This window comes from Athene cunicularia, assembly GCF_003259725.1.
Source record: "Athene cunicularia isolate RWA chromosome Z unlocalized genomic scaffold, athCun1 chrZ_part1, whole genome shotgun sequence".
Taxonomy (NCBI): Eukaryota; Metazoa; Chordata; class Aves; order Strigiformes; family Strigidae; genus Athene; species Athene cunicularia.
The window spans coordinates 33745547-33764304 of NW_020799142.1; the positions used below are offsets into that span (position 1 = coordinate 33745547).

General features: G+C 39.8%; 1 protein-coding gene across 2 annotated transcripts in view; it reads right to left on the reverse strand.

The window, feature by feature from the left end:
• The window catches only part of DYM (dymeclin), a 219953-nt gene that overhangs the window by 41323 nt on the left and 159872 nt on the right, over nt 1-18758 (reverse strand). For both annotated transcript variants that reach the window (XM_026865591.1, XM_026865592.1), the window contains one exon: nt 3833-4015. In XM_026865591.1, coding sequence (XP_026721392.1) covers nt 3833-4015 — 183 coding nt within the window. The remainder of the gene's footprint in view (nt 1-3832; nt 4016-18758) is intronic.

The window sequence follows — 18758 nt, forward strand, 5'->3', positions numbered from 1 at the left end:
GTGACCAAGCCTGTACTGCAGTTAACCTGGGCGACTGTCTCTCTGGTCGAGCAGCTGGTGGAGCCACGGAGCCATCCCCACATTCCTGTGTGCCTACAGACATCTTCTGCTCTGTCCTCTGCCCTGATGTCATCCTGCCAAACGTCTGCTATCCAGAGGTCTCCAATGCTGAAGTCCCTGGAAACCTACCACAGTGCTTTGTTATTATTAACATTAGAAAGTCTTTCCTTATGACCTGTGAATCCACAAGTATGTGAAAAAGTTTATTCGCTTTCCCTTCACAGCAGCAATTTATTTGAAAAAATATCACATCACCTTTAGCCTTCCTTTGGCTAATCAGCACCAATGCTATTTGTCCTTAGAGATCCTGTTTTCTCTTCTTTCTCCCTAGAATTTCTTCCATGGTGCTGGCTTAATAAGACCCGGCAGTGTGCCCAGGTGGCTGAGGCCAAGTGTGTTCTGGCTTGTACCAGCACTGGCGTGGCCAGCAGGGACAGGGAAGGGATCTGAGCCCTGGGCTCGGCACTGGGGAGGCCGCCCCTCGCTGAGGGGGTTCAGTGTTGGGCCCCTCACCCCAAAAAGGCCATTGAATCGAGCGTGGCCAGAGAAGGGCAACGGAGCTGGTGAAGGGTCACAACGCTTTATCAGGAAGGACTGAGGGAGCTGGGGGTGTTTAGTCTGGAGAAAAGGAGGCTCAGGGGCAACCTTATCGCTCTCTACAACTGACTGAAAGGAGGGTGTAGCGAGGTAGGGGTCAATCTCCCAAGTAACAAGTGATCGAACGAGAGAAAATGTCCTCAAATTGCACCAGGGAAGAATCAGATTAGATATTAAGAAAAACTTCTTCATCAAATGTTAAACACTGGAACAGGCTGCCCAGGGCAGTGGTGGAGTCACCATCCCTGGAGGTTTTTAAAAGACATGTAGACGTGATGCTTAGGGACGTGGTTTAGTGGTGGACTTGGCAGTGTGAGGTTAACAGTTGGACTCAATATCTTAAAAGTCCTTTCCAACCAAAATAATTCTATGATTCTAAACCCAGAGTAATCCAGCTAAAATGTCACTAGCATGAAGAGACTTAGACAACACTTCCGATCTATTCTCCCTTTGTGTACCCACATGGGACTACAGCAGATGCCTTTCTATCTGCACCACCAACCACTCATTACTACCCTCTCAGTACATTTTCTAATTAATTTTGCATCCAGTTTTTAGCATTTTCACCTCTTCTGTGCTTCCTGTTTGGTTTATGAGAACATTAAGTACAACAGAGTAAAACCAGTAAGTATTAAAGTCAAGATATGCCATACCCATTCTATACATTCTTGACAAGGCAATTTGACAATTTTTCTGGGGTCACATTTCACAAAGTGCACAGTACAGATTGCACATATACTGTGCTTTAGTCAGATTTCTTCAATATAGAACATTACCATGCTGTCTGTTAGCATTTCTGTATGAAATACAAATCCAGACTACAGAGAATCTTAGATCCAACGTAAGGAGGATTTTGCTGAAGCACAGAGGGATGGCAGAGTGACTCAGAGCATAACACACATGTTCTGCTCATGTGGACCTCTAGTTGTATCTGAAGATGGAAGTTACAGTCATGCTTTCACTGTAGTGTGGGTGAAGATAACCCAAACAATCTCTGCTGTGTAATGACCAGAAAAAGTATCAATGGAGGGAGTCAAGATATAGCACAGCCCCTGCAGATGTGTTTTGGGGGCTACAGAAAGGTAACTTCTCCACCCTTCCATTACCAAAAGCTGCAATATTTACATCTATGATTTACACGCTTTGGGCCACCAAATTACATTGAGCACAGCAGCGTGAAACCCAACAGAGCTCCCTGATACATGGGAAGTTGGTGGATCCATCCTCCTCTGAGTAACCTACCTTGGCCACATCAGCTCACTATTCTGTCTCTGAGATCGTTGAAGATTTTTTTTCTCCACTATTTTCTGAGTCCTTTTGGAGCATACCTACATTTCAGACATGCACATCACCCTGCGTGGCTCTGAGGATGGAGCTCCCACCTCCATCACTACAGAGAAGAGCCTGAGCAAAGGTTGGGAGAGAGGAACCCCTGGTTCTTCTCAGGTACTGTCCACATAGTCCCAGGCAAGCTCCCTCAACATGTACAGTAGAACTGACATGATTTGCCACTTTTAGAAGGGATAGGAAGACCAGTTAAAACATTTTTGCTGTAACACACAAGACAAAGACTGGTTCTGTCCAGGATGGTAGTGCTGCCGATACTGTGTATGAAGTGGAGGATGTGACAGGGTAGAAGAGGAGTCAGCTGAATCTAATCTTTTATTCAGATCTGCAAGCCTGACAGCTCTCACCACTTGCCAGCTGGTGACAGGTACATTTAAAAAAAAAATAAATCTTTTTTTGACATTCTCACTTCTCTAACAAAGGAGCTATTTAAAAATTCAACATGCTCCCTTGGAAAGCTTTAAATAGTTTCTGAATGTAACTGGCATTATGCTGTAACTCAATATTAAATAGTTTTGGGGAGGATTTGTTTAAATTGTTGAGGAAAACCAACATTTAAGTGTTACAAAGGAAAGGACATGCTGCTATCTGTGGGAGGCACGGAGCTGTCATGCAGAAGGATCTGGCCACCACCACTTTTCCTGGATCTGAACAAGTAACCAGAGAAGGTCCCTATCTCACTCAGAAATGAAGACGACTGTTATCTTCACTGCACCATATCCTCTCTTTACACAACTTGAAGACATCTTGTCCTAATCATCCAGGCAGTATCACGCTGGTGGTAGTCTGTGGCTGCCAAAAGTTTGGAGAGTTTTGAGCTCTGAATCCTCTGCTCTCCAAGCTCTTGCATGACCAGAAAATATGAAGTGAGAACAGAAGAGGAAGAGGTAGGTACAGAGCAGGATTTCAGTTCGACATTTAGAATTACTTTCCTTTATGGATCATCAGGAATCTGTCAATCTTCTGTAATATTTTAAAATAAAAGCAGATCAAACCAGAACCTCAGCATAATTTTATTCATGCTGAAAAGATGTGTTATTCACTGCAGCAAGAAATACAGCATCCTGTTCAACCTCCCCTGCCAGTATTTCGTATCCAGCAGTCATGGTGTGCCTTCAAGCTTTGCTCAGCTCTGCAAATACCAACTAGAGGACAGAGAAGTATTTTTTGCACTTAAAATCTGTTATATTCTAGCTGGAATCATTACCCAGGTTCTTAATATGAACATGAAAGCCACTATCAGATGCAGCAGTAATTAAACAACTGTTTTCCAAAGTCATACTCCATGGAGAGCCACACCAGTAACAGCTTCTGACCCGCAGATATTTCTTTTTGCCTCCTTCTAAAACACTTACTTATCCAATTGCTGCGCAGAGACATTTTGCGGGTGAAAGCAAGACACACTCAGATACAGCCCAAGGAATAAGGCAGCTGAATGCCTGCTCTTAGTTATTTTTTAAAAATTCCCTGTAACCATTAATAGGCAGGTGATGGGAGTAAGAGAAAAGAAAAAGTCTGGTGGTGATGAATATCTGTTTTTTCTCCCCTGACAGTTAAAGGAAGCTGATACTGTCCTTCCTCAGGGGAGTGAAAGATGTGCCACGGCTTGGGCCTTCCTCACCAGAGACATCCCAAATACCCCTGGCTCTGCCAGGTTAAAGATGTTGACCAGAAGTAGTCACAGGGGAGGCCCAGAAATGTTGAGAAACTCATCATTTTAATACTTTCTAAAACAAACTGAGAGAAATGGTGAATATTTTCCACCCCTCAAAGGATAAAGAGCTCAAATAACAACGTGTAAGCATCCTTTAAATAATGTATCACTCACCAGATCTATATTTTGCATTATGTCCTGGAAGGAAGGGTGAGTTCGAAACTGCTCAAACAGATCCCGCTTGTAAAGCAGTGCATACACCAAGTTGGGGTTGTGATGAAGAGAATTTGTCAGGCAGGAGTTGATGATCTCCAACATCATTCGGATCACTTCCTCAATCACATTCAAGTCTTGTGCCTTTAAAGAAAGGAATAAAAGGTTAGTCTGCCGTTTTCCATTGTAAAATATATCAGATATTAAAGACAGCACATAGGTAATTATTACTAATGGAGGTATTAGCTGGTTAACGTCTCAATGGTGAGCGAATCTGGCATGCCTGTATCTGGAAAGAGATCTGTTTTGTCCTGTAATAACCAGAACTGTAACCGAAATGCCCTGCACTCTAGTATTCAGCTTCATGGCTTGATTGTCTCAACAGGAGCTGCCATCTCATGCCAAGAAGCATTAACATACTGTAATTAGCCAAATTCACTCAGGTTTAAGTCAACTTATGTCTTTTCAACCCTTCCCATGCTAAATAAAAGCACACCAGCATATATTTAATTTAATACAATTTTCTGTTGAGCCCCTGCTAGGGGAAGAGGGATAGGGTGAAGAAGAGAGGAAAAAAAATCAGGAAAACAAAAAGTTAAAGAGAAAAGCAAAGACAGAAGAAAGAAGACTCACTGGATCAAAACCCACTGCACCCTGAACATCTGCCACCATTCTCCAGATTTTGTCTCCAGCTTATTTTTTGGTATCTTTTTGGCATTAAAGAATATATGTAATAAATGGAAAAAGAAATCTCCTTTTGTAGCGCACTAAAATTTAATGCTCAGGATAAACTTGTAGAGCTTTTCAACTTGTCAATGCCTTTTGACAAGCCATTCCTGATGATTTTGAAACTGAAACCTTCTAAGCTGAACAAGCTGGCATGTGAACCCCTGCTAGCCTTCTGTATTTCTCTGCCTGGGCTGCACACCAGGATATGCCTGATACGGCTGTTCAGACCAGAGAGCTCTTTCTCCTCCCTTGGGATAGGGTAAAAAAGGCAAATCTACTTTGTTTGTGTTGTTAGGTCTCTCCACCACATCAAACATTGGACTGTGAGACTTTACAGGTCTGGCAAGAACGTGAATCATACCTAACCAGCTTGAGTTTTTCAGTTTAGTACAAACACTGAAACCACTGGCATTTCCTTTTGCCTACAAAGCAGTCATTTTCTGAGTTATCATAAGGCACTTAAATCCTTCCTAACGAGGCTGTACGTGCAACAGCATTTTGTTGGACTGTCAGTGAAACTGTACATAGGTGAGTTATTTTCTACTATAAGGCAGTGTTGTAGGAATCATCACCTGTCAGATATATTCTCTACCAAGGCAAACAGGACACAGGAATGTGTCATTATCCTGGTTAGACTCATATAAAGAGCAAAATTCTTTACTACCACTTTGCTGTGGCTACTTTCAATAAAAAGCAAAGATACATTTCTTCCTGCAAGCATCAATACGGCCCTAACCTGCTCCTCCATCTCTACCACAGTGCTGAGGACCATGGAGAAGGCAGTGCCCATCCTCACAGAGCACTCTGATCCGGCTGTCTACACCGCTTGTCTTCCGCGTGTACACAGGAGATTTAAGTGATGAAAGCCTTTTGAAATTCTTGTCTGGAGAACAATATTTGGTGTACAGACTACAATGGAATATTCTTCTTTAGCAGTGATATCTGACTGACTGAGGAGGTTACAGATTTTTTTCCAAATGTGAGAATCTCCTCTTCTTTTTTAATAGCTTTGCCTCAGCCACCTGAAGTACCGTTGTAGTGTAGCTAACAATGCCGGCAAAACCCTTACAATGCTGATCACCGCAGCTACTTAGCCTGTCAATGGGATCACATTCTTCTATGGCAGAAACAATCCCTGCATTCAAAACACAGGTGATTCCTCTGCCTGTAGTTTCCTAGTTAGCGTGCCATGAGAGAGCATTGCAGTCATATGCTGCAAAATGTGTATAATGCAATGTATTGGATAAAACCTGAAATAACTGCCTCAGCTGGAATCTGAAGAAAAATCCAGACCTGGTTAACTCCTCTGTGGAGTGGTATGTGCCTATCAGCTTGGAGTTCATTCAGAATATGGGGTATCATTGTGGCTTTCAATAAGCTCTGAGCATTGGTATCAATCTCTCCTTGATGCAGCAGGATGACCCAGTGGCTGAGACACTAGCCTAAAATACATAATACACTACTTTTGCAGAAACATTATGATTCAGGATCAAGTCAGATCCATCCAGTTACCAGAAAGGTAACAAGCCACACAATGGCTTTTCAAAAACTAAATGCTTTTTAATAAAATATGTTCACCTTAAAACCCAGGCATACAGCTAGCTCAAACAGAAAATGTTGCTAACCATCTCCAAACATGTTATTTCAAGAAAAGGCAGACTCTGCTATTGGTCAGTTCAAACAATTAAAAGTTACCAGAGGTTACTGCTGAGTAATTACATTTAATTTTTTAGAAGCTGATGGATAGAACCAACCATCTGTTTTTCAGCTACAGTGTTCCAGGTGAAGAAGAACCTGGGACCAAACTGAAGAAACCCAGGAACTACAGTGACATTTTTTACCCATAAGTGACTATACCAAAACAATAATTTAGAAGAAGAATAAACTCCATAAAAGTCAGAGAAATGGGACAAAATCCCAGTATTGCATATATGTTGTCTGGAGAGCTGTATGCTCCTATAATTAGCGATTAAAGCATTTGTAAAGGCTTGAAAGTCTTAAAAACAGGAAAAAACAAGCAGAAAGCCAAGGACAGCATTTGGATGAGACAATGGAGAAATGCTGTAAGGGCTGATAAAATTCTGTGTGCTTTTGTTGCTCTGTATCGCCAGTATCAAGCTACAGCGCGTCTGCCTCTAGACATGGCGTCACACAGATATAAATAAGGTTACAAAAACATTTTGCCGTTGAAGAGAAGTAGTTTATCACCCTGCATATTAACTTTCAGACCAGCTGAACACAGCTGACATACTGAACACGTATGACCATGACAAGGACACCATCCACAGCAAACTTTGCGGGACTAATTTTTTTGACGGAATTAGCTGTTATATGAAAAGAAAGACCAGATATTGATTTGGGGGGGGCAGGTAGACAAGTTTCAATCTATTAAACAGGACATTTAAATGAGAGACAAGTTAAAAGTAAAGGCATTTTCCTATTCCTCACAACTGACAAATTCAATGTGGCATTCACATTTAAAATTACAGTATTTCTTTGCAGAACAGACCTCAGCTGCCTCTGTTGACACTGATGATTACCAGTCCTCCCCCTCCTTTTTTTTTTTTTTTCTTTATGCCCACAGAAATAATTATACCCATCTTTAAAAGAAACTTGGAAGCTAAAGCTTGGTACCAATCCTTTGAGACGGAAACCATGCCTACAGAAGAGATGGGAGTGTAGGCACAGCACTAATATTACTGTGAATAATCCTAGATAACCACCTCACGGTTCCTTCTCAGAGTAGGGATTAACGTGGTACTATTTGGCAAAGATTTTTATTTTCAAGGCAAAAAGCCAGGTGCTTGGTCATGTTGTAGCGACAGCTACAAGAGATCCAGGTACAATTCTGGGTAGTGTGAGCCTCTCTTGCTAAAAGAACAAGGAACAAACAACTGATAATGCCAGAGAAAAGAGCACAGAAACAAGCTAAGAGGATGCATATGAAAACACGACAAGCACAGAAATGAGAACATTATCTGGAGAAAAATAATTTGAGTTTGATAAACACTAACAAGGAACACACAAATGTGCAAAGCCAAGACAAACTCTGGGAAGAGCTGGATGCTCTCATCTCTGACCATCCTGGAACACTGTTGCTTTCCTCACTGCTGTGTAATTAATAATTAGCATGACATCCTCCTGGGCAAAGGCTTCCAGAGAATTCAATACTTACGTACCGCTGGAATGACACAGATGTGTAAAAACAGCTGAAAAGTATATGGCTTATAAAATATCAGAAGTGAAGCAGCCTGAACACCGAACCCCAGGAATGTGCTCAGTTAGGTTCCTTACAGGCATATTTACACACCAAAAGATAAAGCAGTTGAATCACTGTCAGTGGAGAATGTGAGAACTCAGTGTCATCAAAAACCTGCTTAATTTGTGCTCATCCTTTTAATTAAATTTAAAATTTAATTTTAATTTTTTATAAAGAACTGGTTTAAAATTTAATATTATGAATGAATGCAAATCTCCAGCCTCTAAACGTCAACAATTTTTAGCAGAAAAAGGGAGGATTGTCCACGTGTCATTCAGGTTAATTTTGCTTAACCACCCATCATGGCTTGTACTAAAATGGCTTGTACTCATGGCTTGCAATAAAAACTGAGACAGTTATTCTGATTTCTGTTTTCTTTCCTCCTATGCTAGTTTATATGGAAAATAATATCTCATTTGAAAATCAGAATTTCAGTCACTTGTAATGTTATGAAGAGAGATTTATAAGCAAGGGTGGACACGAGGCTGCCTTTGACAATGAAGTAACTCTGTACCAAGTTTCAGAGAAAGGAACACTTTTAAAGATTTCTGGTAGTCTCACCGAAGCCATTTTCTCTGACTGTCCCACCCCATCGTGGCCATGCAACCTGAGCTGGGTTAACTGTTCAACTGTCGGCCACCAGTTACCAGCAGTGACAGCAAGTTGAAATCAAGGAAATACTGGTCTTGATTTCAGGGTGAAGAATGAAATAATTGTAAGTTTTCTTTAGGCCTTCCAATACTTAAAAAGGGGGCCTACAGGAAAGATGCGGACAGACTTTTTAGTAGGGCTGGTAGCCATAGCACATGGGGTAATGGTTTTAATTTAAAAGATGGTGGAGTTAGACTAGTTAGAAAGAAGAAATTGTTTATGATGAGTGTGGTGAGGCCCTGGCAGAGGTTGCCCAGAGAGGTGGTGGATGCCCCATCCCTGGAAACATTCCAGGCCAGGTTGGACGGGGCTCTGAGCAACCTGACCTAGTGAAGATGTCCCTGCCCATGGCAGGGGTTGGACTAGATGGCCTTTAGAGGTCCCTTCCAACCCAAACCGTTCCATGACTCTATTCTATGATTCTAAAAAGCACTCACGCACAAACTTAAGTCTCATATTGTGTCCACATGCTGTACTACAATACAATTATATATTTATTTATTGTGAGCTAGAATTCACTTAAATGCAACATTTTTTTGTTCTCCTTTTTACCTGATGTATAGTAATTGGCAATCCAAACCAACAAAGAATTGTAAGATTAACCAGGTCTACTTTGCAACTTTTTAAAAATCAGAGATCTAACAGTGCACCTTCTCCTTCACGGTGGGATCCATATGAATGATGCTGTGCAGTAAACAACAATACATATATACACTCAGGACCTTACTGCCTACTAAAAAAGCCCCACTTCTCCCTGTGCATTCACATTGCAGCAATTTTCCAGCCAACTGATACTTTCAGCTAAACAACTGCTAGAGGTTTCTGCCTGTTGAAGTGGCACAACGACGAACGCTATCAGAAAGGCAGTTATACAGTTAGCACAATCTGAGCACGAAGAAGCTTATCTGCCTAAAAAACCAAAACCTGAGCAGGGATGGGTAACGCCAATACCCTACAACTGCACAATGTAAATAGGGCTAAAAAAACCCAACAGGAAAGGCTCACTGCAGTGACATCTTAATCTAAAGAAACCTGATGAAATAAAGTGGAAATGTCACTCATAATAGCAAAAGAAATACATGCTGGAAATGCAGTCTGACAAAAAACCACGTCCAGACACAATTCTGAACTTACTGCTTATGACAATGAATGGCTTTTAACGAGTGGTATCTTGCTGCTGGTAACAGGACGCCCTGACATTTGAATTTTCAAAAGTGCAAGTTTATTTTGTTCACAATTACTGACACTGCAGACCCCTCTCTGGCAGAGGGAGAAGTGCATACAGTACGCAAAAGCTGTCAAGCAGCTACTTAAAGGCGCTTTAGCTTGAGATGCTTCAGTAGCTTCCTTCCTAGCAACTCCACAATTCAGAGCAGCAAAACCATCTCCAACTCTCCACTTTCCCAGCTAGCTCTGACTGCCCCCTCAAGGTCATTTGCTCCCTTTGCCTCTCTTCAAGTCCAGTCCTCCTCTCTCAGCGGGGTAGTGAGGAGGAGGAAGAGTCGGAGGAAGATTTAGCAAGGTACAGCACTCTGTGTGGTAGGCAGGGCTATGTCACCTCTGTGCTGCTGCATCCACGCGTTGAGGAACATCCACTCTCAGACCTGAGGCTGAAGGCTACCATACGGATGTGGGAAGAGAGGGAAGGTGAGGGTGCAGGTTGCACAGGCAACCTTAACGATGGCTTATCTTCATTCTGAGCCCTTATCCATGATGTCTCACCATAATCACACGTCATATTTTCAGTGAGATTCCCCTCCAAAATATAAATTGCAAATATAAAACATAAAAAACTTGTAATCGTAAACAACTGCTTCCTTCATAAGGAAGACAGGACTTAAAAAGGCAGTTTTGTCAACAATGGAAAACAAAAGGATACACATACCAATAGTTAACACATACCAAAAAGACTAAGAATGCCGAATTAACCCCAAACAGAAAGTTCCTGACATTCCTCCTTTTACCGGGGAGAAACAAGGAGGAAAAACTTGGTAAACTGTTTCAGATCCACCAGCTGCATCCACAAAAAGTCGAGATGAACAGAGAGCTTCAGTTCATTTTCCATTACATTTTTTTAAGCCAGCTTTATGCATGCTAAGGAATACTTCAAATGATTACGTTGTTGGACATTCAATAGTTAGCTCTTCCACGCCTGCCGGTAATGCAGCTATTATAAACTCCAGGGTGATGTACTCTTTTGTATGGAATAGACAAATTGGCACTCCAGGGAATTTCACCTTGATAACGCAATTTAATAGCATCCACAATTATAATGATGTAAACTTCCCTTTCCTCTTTACAGGGGAATTTCTACAGTTAAATAGTTTCAAATAATTTACTTTATTTTTAGTTACTTTAAGAGAAGCATATGTATCTTGTTTGTATTAGCTTTGGGGAGCTTCCAAGAGAGCTGTCTGAATTTCCTGCATTTTCAGCAGAAAATAAAACCTTCAACAAAATAAACTTGTTCTGCCAAAGGATTGGAAGAGTAGAGGGGAAAAGAAGGAAGCGCACAAGAAAGCTGCTCTTACATTTAATGTGCAAATGAACTTCAAAGCCAAGCCATGGTGACAGAAATCTTATCTTCATCTATTTTACTGGCATATACTCTTTGGCTGTGCTATGTCAAATCCAGATAACTTTTGGCTGTAATGTTGAATTGTGGGAAAGTAGGTATTAAGTGAAAAATTGCAGGGCTTATGGTGAATATAACCTCAAAAACTAACCCCAGCATCTCTGATCACTGCTTAGAAATTAAAGTAATGCTGTCAGACCAGGACCAAAGTTTGTTGCCAGACACTTTACTAAATAAAAATACCATCCTGACACTCACTATCATCACCTTCCTGAATAACTGAGTAAGCTGAAAGAGCACATTTTCAGCAATGTTTCACCATTTTGTCAAGTCAACCCATGCTGTAATGCAACATTTCCCAAGAGAAACATAACACTTTCAGCCTATATCACAATGCTAACTTTCAGGACAACCTGTGAAAAGGCTACACTAGAGAAAATGCCGTGGTGGTGTGTCTGTCCCAGAGGAAAGAGCCTGGGAGCAGTTTGCTCCAAGGGAAAACATGCCAAACGACACCTGCCAAGGTAGCAAACCCAACTGCTTCAATACTCCAAAAACGTGTTTGCCACAGGGTTTGACTTCAATAGCCACTGACCACGAAAATCTAAAGCTGTTTCTGGGGACGTGTATATATCTGAGTGAAGATGCCGTTACTGTATTGGCACTTCTCATGCGACAACACTGCACTGTGTTTATTATTCACCCAACCTACAGTTAATCCACAACTCATCTCTTGGCGACATCTTCTCCCATCCATGTACTTGCTATCTTCACATTGAAATACTTTAACTTATCCTCTATCTCTCTACAAAGTTAGGCTCCTATCAATAAAAAATTTCCAAGACATAGGCCTAAACTCCCTCAGTGCTTTACTGATTCTTGGTGATGCTTCACTCTCATAGCCCTGTGCCCGTTTTACCTGTTTACTCAGGATTTTACAATTAGGAAATCTTTTGGTTTATTTAATCTCATACTGCATACCCTGTGTGAAATTAACAGTGGCATGGGAAGTTAACTGTCAAACAGTTTTAGCAAGAGTAACTTTTTCACTGAACAAGGAGTGAAGTATAATCTCTCTTTTTACAGAGGATCTCTGCCGGCGGCATGGCAAAACCTCAGTAGGAAGGACAGATGTTGACTACACTTGCTGAATTTACAGTCTGGTTATTAAGGAGATGTGACCTAAAGGTGTTTTACTTCCCAGGGGGATGCTACAACTACTAACTTATTCTGTAAGTAGGGCTCCTCTGTTTGAAAGGTAAGAATGAGAAAACATCTGGACCCAAAAGGATGGACAGGCACTTAAGTGCAGGAGAGATGCAGACCATGGCATTTTTGTGATATTGGAATTCAGTATTATGACTGAAAAAAGGTGTGCAGTTCCAGAGAACGGGCCTTTAGATAGTCCTCCTCTTTGGCATTTTATCCCAGTGTCCCACCTTTTCCAAACTCCATTCTTGGGAAGCTCCCATCTAATTCAATTTCACCCTGGAAAGCAAAGGGCTGACAAGTCTCCTTCTCCAGTAATTTCCTAAGATGGCAAAATGACAAATTAAATCAAATAAAATGATTTTCACCATAACTAGTTTAGAAAAAGTAAATGACTATGGAAGGTGTTTACTCAAGGTCAAGCTTCAGAGAATGGTCAAAGCCAACCAAGAAGGTCCAGCAGAAGGAGATCCACCACAGTGCCAAAAATACCTGACAGTCACCAGCTACAGGCTCCAAGACTGTCCAAGCAAGAAGTATTTCCAAACCACATGCAACCATGACAACAAAATGCAACTACTATTTAGTAGAACTAAACCCGATCATTTTCTAAGGTCCCACAAAACCCGAGAGGCAACTGCTGCTATGAAAACGACAGTGTTCATACTAAGAAAATTGAAGTTGAAACTGTGAACCTGTATTTTTCTCAAACCATGCCTGAAATAATAATGGCATTTTCATGCTGTTGAAAGGAAATGGAGAATTCTCCGTTTCTCCTTGAAACTAAGCAGTATTCCCTGCAGGTATGGGAAGATTTTGTTTGGTTTGACTGGTAGAACAGGAAAGGACAAGTTCCATATGCAACCTCAACTCCACCATACAAAGGTAAATAGATCATCATGATACAGGCTTTAATTAACAGAACCTGTCTACCTTGACTAGAATTTAAGGACTTTAAAGATGTTACTCAAATGAAAAAGTTTCTGATTCCAGCCCTACACATGCAGCTTAGCTGTAAAATGTCACCAGCAAAACTGTTCAGAGGTGTTATGCAGTAATTACTGCTATGTGAACTGAAACTTCAACACTTCCTAATTTTTTTATTTTTTTTTTTTTTTTAAATTGCATGGCAGGTCTTATATAACACTCACATAAAGTTTCACATTTTCACATTTAATATGTTAAGTGCTACTTAATGAAATCTCTAGACCTAAAAGTTTATTCCTTGAAGATTACTTCTTTTTGCAGGAGGGCAAGTTGCTAACATATGCACTGATATTTGTGTTTTAGTATATACCGAAGTCCAGATTTAAAAACCCTTATTGTATCTTTAATGCTTGTTTGGAACGGGTTCTTATCCTTTTTATCCTACATGATGTTTAACTGAAGTACAGAAGTCCTTATTCCTATCATGAAGAAGAGTAAGATGGAAAAACAATACATCTTGCAAACAGAAAAAAAGACAGAAAAAAAAGTTTGAATTAGCAATTTAAATCAAACAGTTTTCTCCACATTTTCCCTTCACATCACCCAAACTTTCCTCCATACAATACACCACAGCTACAGGAATGTAATTTATCCACTAGTTCCTTAGAGCCTCAGCATCATCTCTGACTGTATTATCAACTATTTTCTTCATCCTTGGTATTATGTTTGGCAGTAACAACTATGACACTCACTGCAAAATATATGTAAGCATATTTCCAATGAATCAACTCCTGTCATTCAAGAAAATCCCTCAGTGCTACAGATTTTGCAGACCTATCTCCAATGTCTCAGCAATTTTAACTGAGAAAGTATCAAAACTACCTGAATAAAAAAACAATCCCTTGCTAAAGCTGTCAACTGCACAGAAGCTGTTCACGAGTTCTCCACTGGTTCCTCACCGATGAGATCCTGTGGTTCAGTGCCTCTGCCATGACATCTGGAAACCACCATTGCCTTGGAACTGTAACAGTTGTCTCCCTCTGAAAGTACCACTCTGAATTATTTTGACACTACTTCAGTGAAGAAGTATCACAAGAGAGACTGTGGAATCCAAGTCCTCAATAATAAACACGGATTGCATCAAGTTTCCATGATTGCCATGCTATCCAAGCACAAGACCTTCTGGTCCTAACGATGCAGAGGATGTCAGTGGGAAAATCAGTGGCTAATCTCCACACGCTTAGTCGCCAAAAGACTGTATTCTTGCCCTTAGGATGAAAATTGCTATTGAAATTTCTGTGGGAGGTGTAAGAAAGAAGGAGTTCACAGAGCAGGCACTTCCATCATTACAATTTGGGGAATGTCAAGGAGGTGAGTGAAGTGGTGTTATGGCTGAAGCCACCCAGCATTCCTGCCGTGCCTCAGCAGTTTATGACTCCTGCTTTCCTCAAACAAGAAAAATCACTGCAAAGGTAAACTGAGTTGAGTAAGACAGCAGTAATAGAAAACAATCACAAAAAAGAAAAAAAAACCCTGTACACTGCCTCCTCACAATATTACCCATGTTCAAAAATAACAACTGGGGAAAAAAAAAAAGGTTGATTTAACCCACTGCTGTTCATACAGAAGCTGATGGTGCACACACAGTGAACTTTTGATGATGGTGCAGTATTCTTTTTTCATGTTGTAACTCCTAAAATACTAGCAGTGCATGACAAAAAATGTCAGGTCCCAGATAACAGACACTTGATAAGGGATTATGGTACAGGATTCCAAAACTGTTGTGAGCTGGAATATGCTGCTTTACAGCCATCACTTTATAATATATTAAAATACAATAAAATACAAGAAAGTGGTTTTATTTGTTTTTTCTTACCTTACCACCTCTTCAAAACCTGCCAGCAGTAGTATCATTTATTCTATTAAGATGGGCCTGAAAAACCTCCATAACCAAATTTCTAGAACTGCTCCCTCCAGGTAAATAAAATGCAAATAGAAGGGAGATGAGGAACAGCCTTCTGAGAGCTGATAGCAGGCAAACCAAATAAATGGAGTGACTTTTAGATTAAATGCTTTTTTTACTACATTCCATCTTATTTTTCAAGTACATTACCCTGGACACTGCATCAGTTCTGATAAACACAGAAGCTGATGACCACTGCTCCACTTCCTGATGAATGGTCTGGAAGAACACATCAGCCGTAGTCTGAACGCTGGAAAACAAACCTTTAACTGAGATTTGGAAAACCCAAAACTCACAGAAAATAATCCGAGAAGTCTGTGTACACAGGTACCTGTTACAAAACGAACTGTAAGCAACAGACGAAATTTTGTCAAACACTGAAGTAAAACACTCTTGACAGAAACATATAAAACCTTAATTATCCAACTAAATAAAATTTCCTGAAATATTTATGAAGTCTCACCTATTTTAGGACAAAACTTAATTTTGTGTAGCCTGGTTCATAAAGTACAGCAGTGACAGACATGGACAAGATGAGAGATCACTGTGTTTGAAAGACGAAGAAGCACTTGGGTATGTTGTACATTCATCCTGGAGTCAGTCAACTGTTCCTCACCAAAACCCTGTAAGTCATTATGACTGTCTACCTATAAATTAAGCTAAGTTTTCTAATGATTTCTAATTAACAGAGTCCACCACAAAATATGATGGCTAATTTACTGTAAAAAAATAATAATTTATGTTTCAGAAAAATTCAGTGAAGCTTCTTTCCATGGGAATGTAACATGACTCTTCCTATCATCTTGATTTATCAAAATCTAAAAGATTAGTGTGGGAATGGGAAAACTTGTCATTATTTGTTTGTTGGTTTTTTTTTTTCTCTGCATTGAGTAAGCATCTGATTAAGTTGCCGGTGAGTAGCTTAACGACCTGCCTGTAGGAACTGCAACATCCATTCCCTTTTCAGTTTATCCGGAGAGAAGAGATATACATAAGAGTTCAATTCCTACTGCAATGAAAAAAGTAAGTCTAACCTCTAATATTACCATCCACCTTCTTTTCTCTTGAATAGGATGGATGGTTTTTTTGTTATTAGTGAACAGTTTCTTTAAGGTCAAGAGTTGGTTTGGGTTAACATGCTGGCCTCTGCACATGCTGTACCAGCTTGATACCAAGAAAAATGCAGCAGAACATAGTATATTTGAAGAACATGTCATATACTTCAGGAGCAGGTCACAGCTCACTCAGCTTGGGCTGAAGCCTAAATATGTGCAAGAGCAGTTCTGGAAAATTTCCACCATGTTACAATAACATATCTGAAGGGCAATTAGAAAAAAAATAATCTTACTCATCTCAACTTTGTTTCAGAGCAGTACAAGCAATCACAGACATCTTCTAATAGCACTTGGGATAAGAATATAGTAGGATTAAATAAAGGTAATATATTAGAGTCTTTCTTTGTTATGAATGTTTAAAAGACACTTCCCTGAAATGGCTTTATGTTTGCTATTTCACTGGCACACAACAGATGTAGAACATGAATATTAGCTTTTCCTTTTGTTCTTTTAATTTCTTTTCCCCTTGAAAAACGTTAGAAAATTTTACGTTGGTATTAATCCAGGAAAAAACAAGGGTATTTATTTATGTGTTAATCCAAAACCTCTCTTGTTGTTGCTTTAAAATTAAAGGTGCAGGGTTAAACTCTCAAAAGCCAGACATCAGACTGAAAGCACAGGCTTCCCCTTATCTCAGTGTGTATGTGTCAAGATACAAGTTAATTACAAGTTCACATAACTATCATCAGAGTCCTTTAACCATCATGTTTATATCTAACAGCATGTTAAGAATTGATAGGTTTTGTACAATTTCTGGGTTATTGTTTCTGTAATTAACCAATTCTGTGGAAGAATTCCCATTTACCGAAACTGATTTAGTGTATGAAATGTGCAATGAATTCCTCTATCTTGCTCCGTTCCTAAACTACAAAGAAATAAGAAACTTAAGAGAATGAAAGGAAAATAAAAGTTTATCTCTCCAGTTACACCTGGGAAAAACATTAGGGTGACTTTATAGAATTCAATAAAGATTCTTCTAGAGATTCTTCTAAATTTCTATTTCTTCTAAACACACTATTTGTGTGTTTCAACATGTTTCCCATGAAGTTATTTCACAGAGACCAAGAATCCACCACTGTCAATAGGGATAAATAAAAGTCTACATTCTACATTTCTTTAATGTTCCTTTTCAGGCGAGGCGATGAGGGAATCAGTTTTCAGTAAGTGGCTTATTTTGCTCCATGTGATGCTTCTCATGTGCAGCAGGAGAGGAACCAGCCTTGGCAGGGTATTTTTGTTTTTAATTTCTGCCTCTATCAATTCTTTTTCTTCTCCAAACCTTTTTCTTTTTCACTTCATACGAAGATCGTCTTTCAATCTTACTTATTTCCTTTAAAATATTCTCTTCTCCTTCATCCCATCATTTGGTTCTCTGGACATCCACACTGACAATTAGCAGCAGTTAACTTGCATGACATTATAGGTAATATTAACAACAGCCATTAGTGGGAGAATTGCCCGCAGTGAGACAGCACGATATGTTGTTCAGGGGGATAATATCTCTCCAAGTAGATAAACTGTAAGTTGATGAGACTGTGCTTCTGTAACTTGGACACAACTGGAATAATGTGGCTCTGCAGACGTCAAAAATGGTCCCATTTTAACTTCTTCATGTTTCAGTTCAGACAGATTTGAGCAGCATTTTGACAGGTGAACAATTTCATGCATGATTTTATCCACAGTCTGAAGCACACTATCTTTCTCTTAACATCTTTTTCAAAATCACTAAGTCTTGATTCACCTCCGTTCCCCTCATTTTATCTGGCTATCTTTCCAATTCTGGATCATAGATATCTGCAATGAAGGAATCTAAAGATCTCTGTTATGCTATTAAAAAAAACCCAAAACTATTTACTACCCTTCAATATAAACGGATTGATCTTTTAAAAACAACTAAAAGAGTTTCAAAAACCTCACTGGTTAGTCCATAAGTGTCCCTGATCAAATATTAAGAAGTTGGAAACGGAAAGTGCAACATCAAAAAGTTCTCATGTTTCACCAATATCTCATACAGAAAAAGTTGCATAATTCCAATTCCAATTAAGTATTTAGTACCAAACAGCCTAAAAGGGTCTGAACAGACTTCCTTCTGTATCCACTTCCTTTACTTTATATGGCTGCATGTTTAAAAAAAGAATTATTGGGATGTTTATAACATATGGAAACATACTTCTGGTTTTTAAGCATTACATTTTTTCAATCAAAACCTTGCTTTAGGAACACTAAAAGTTTGGTTTACTACATTGTTGAAATACGCAGCAGTTACAAAAATAAATTCTACTCTTTGGAGAGCTACTGCATCGGGTTTTTCTGTTTGTCTATGGAGGTTTGACAAAAACCAAACCATCCAGAGTCATCAGCTTCTCCGGAAAAGCTCTGAACAACCCACTTGTGTGAAGGAGGCAGCAGGAAAAGTGTCTAAAGACCAAATCAGCAAAGAAGGATGCTTCAAAAGATCA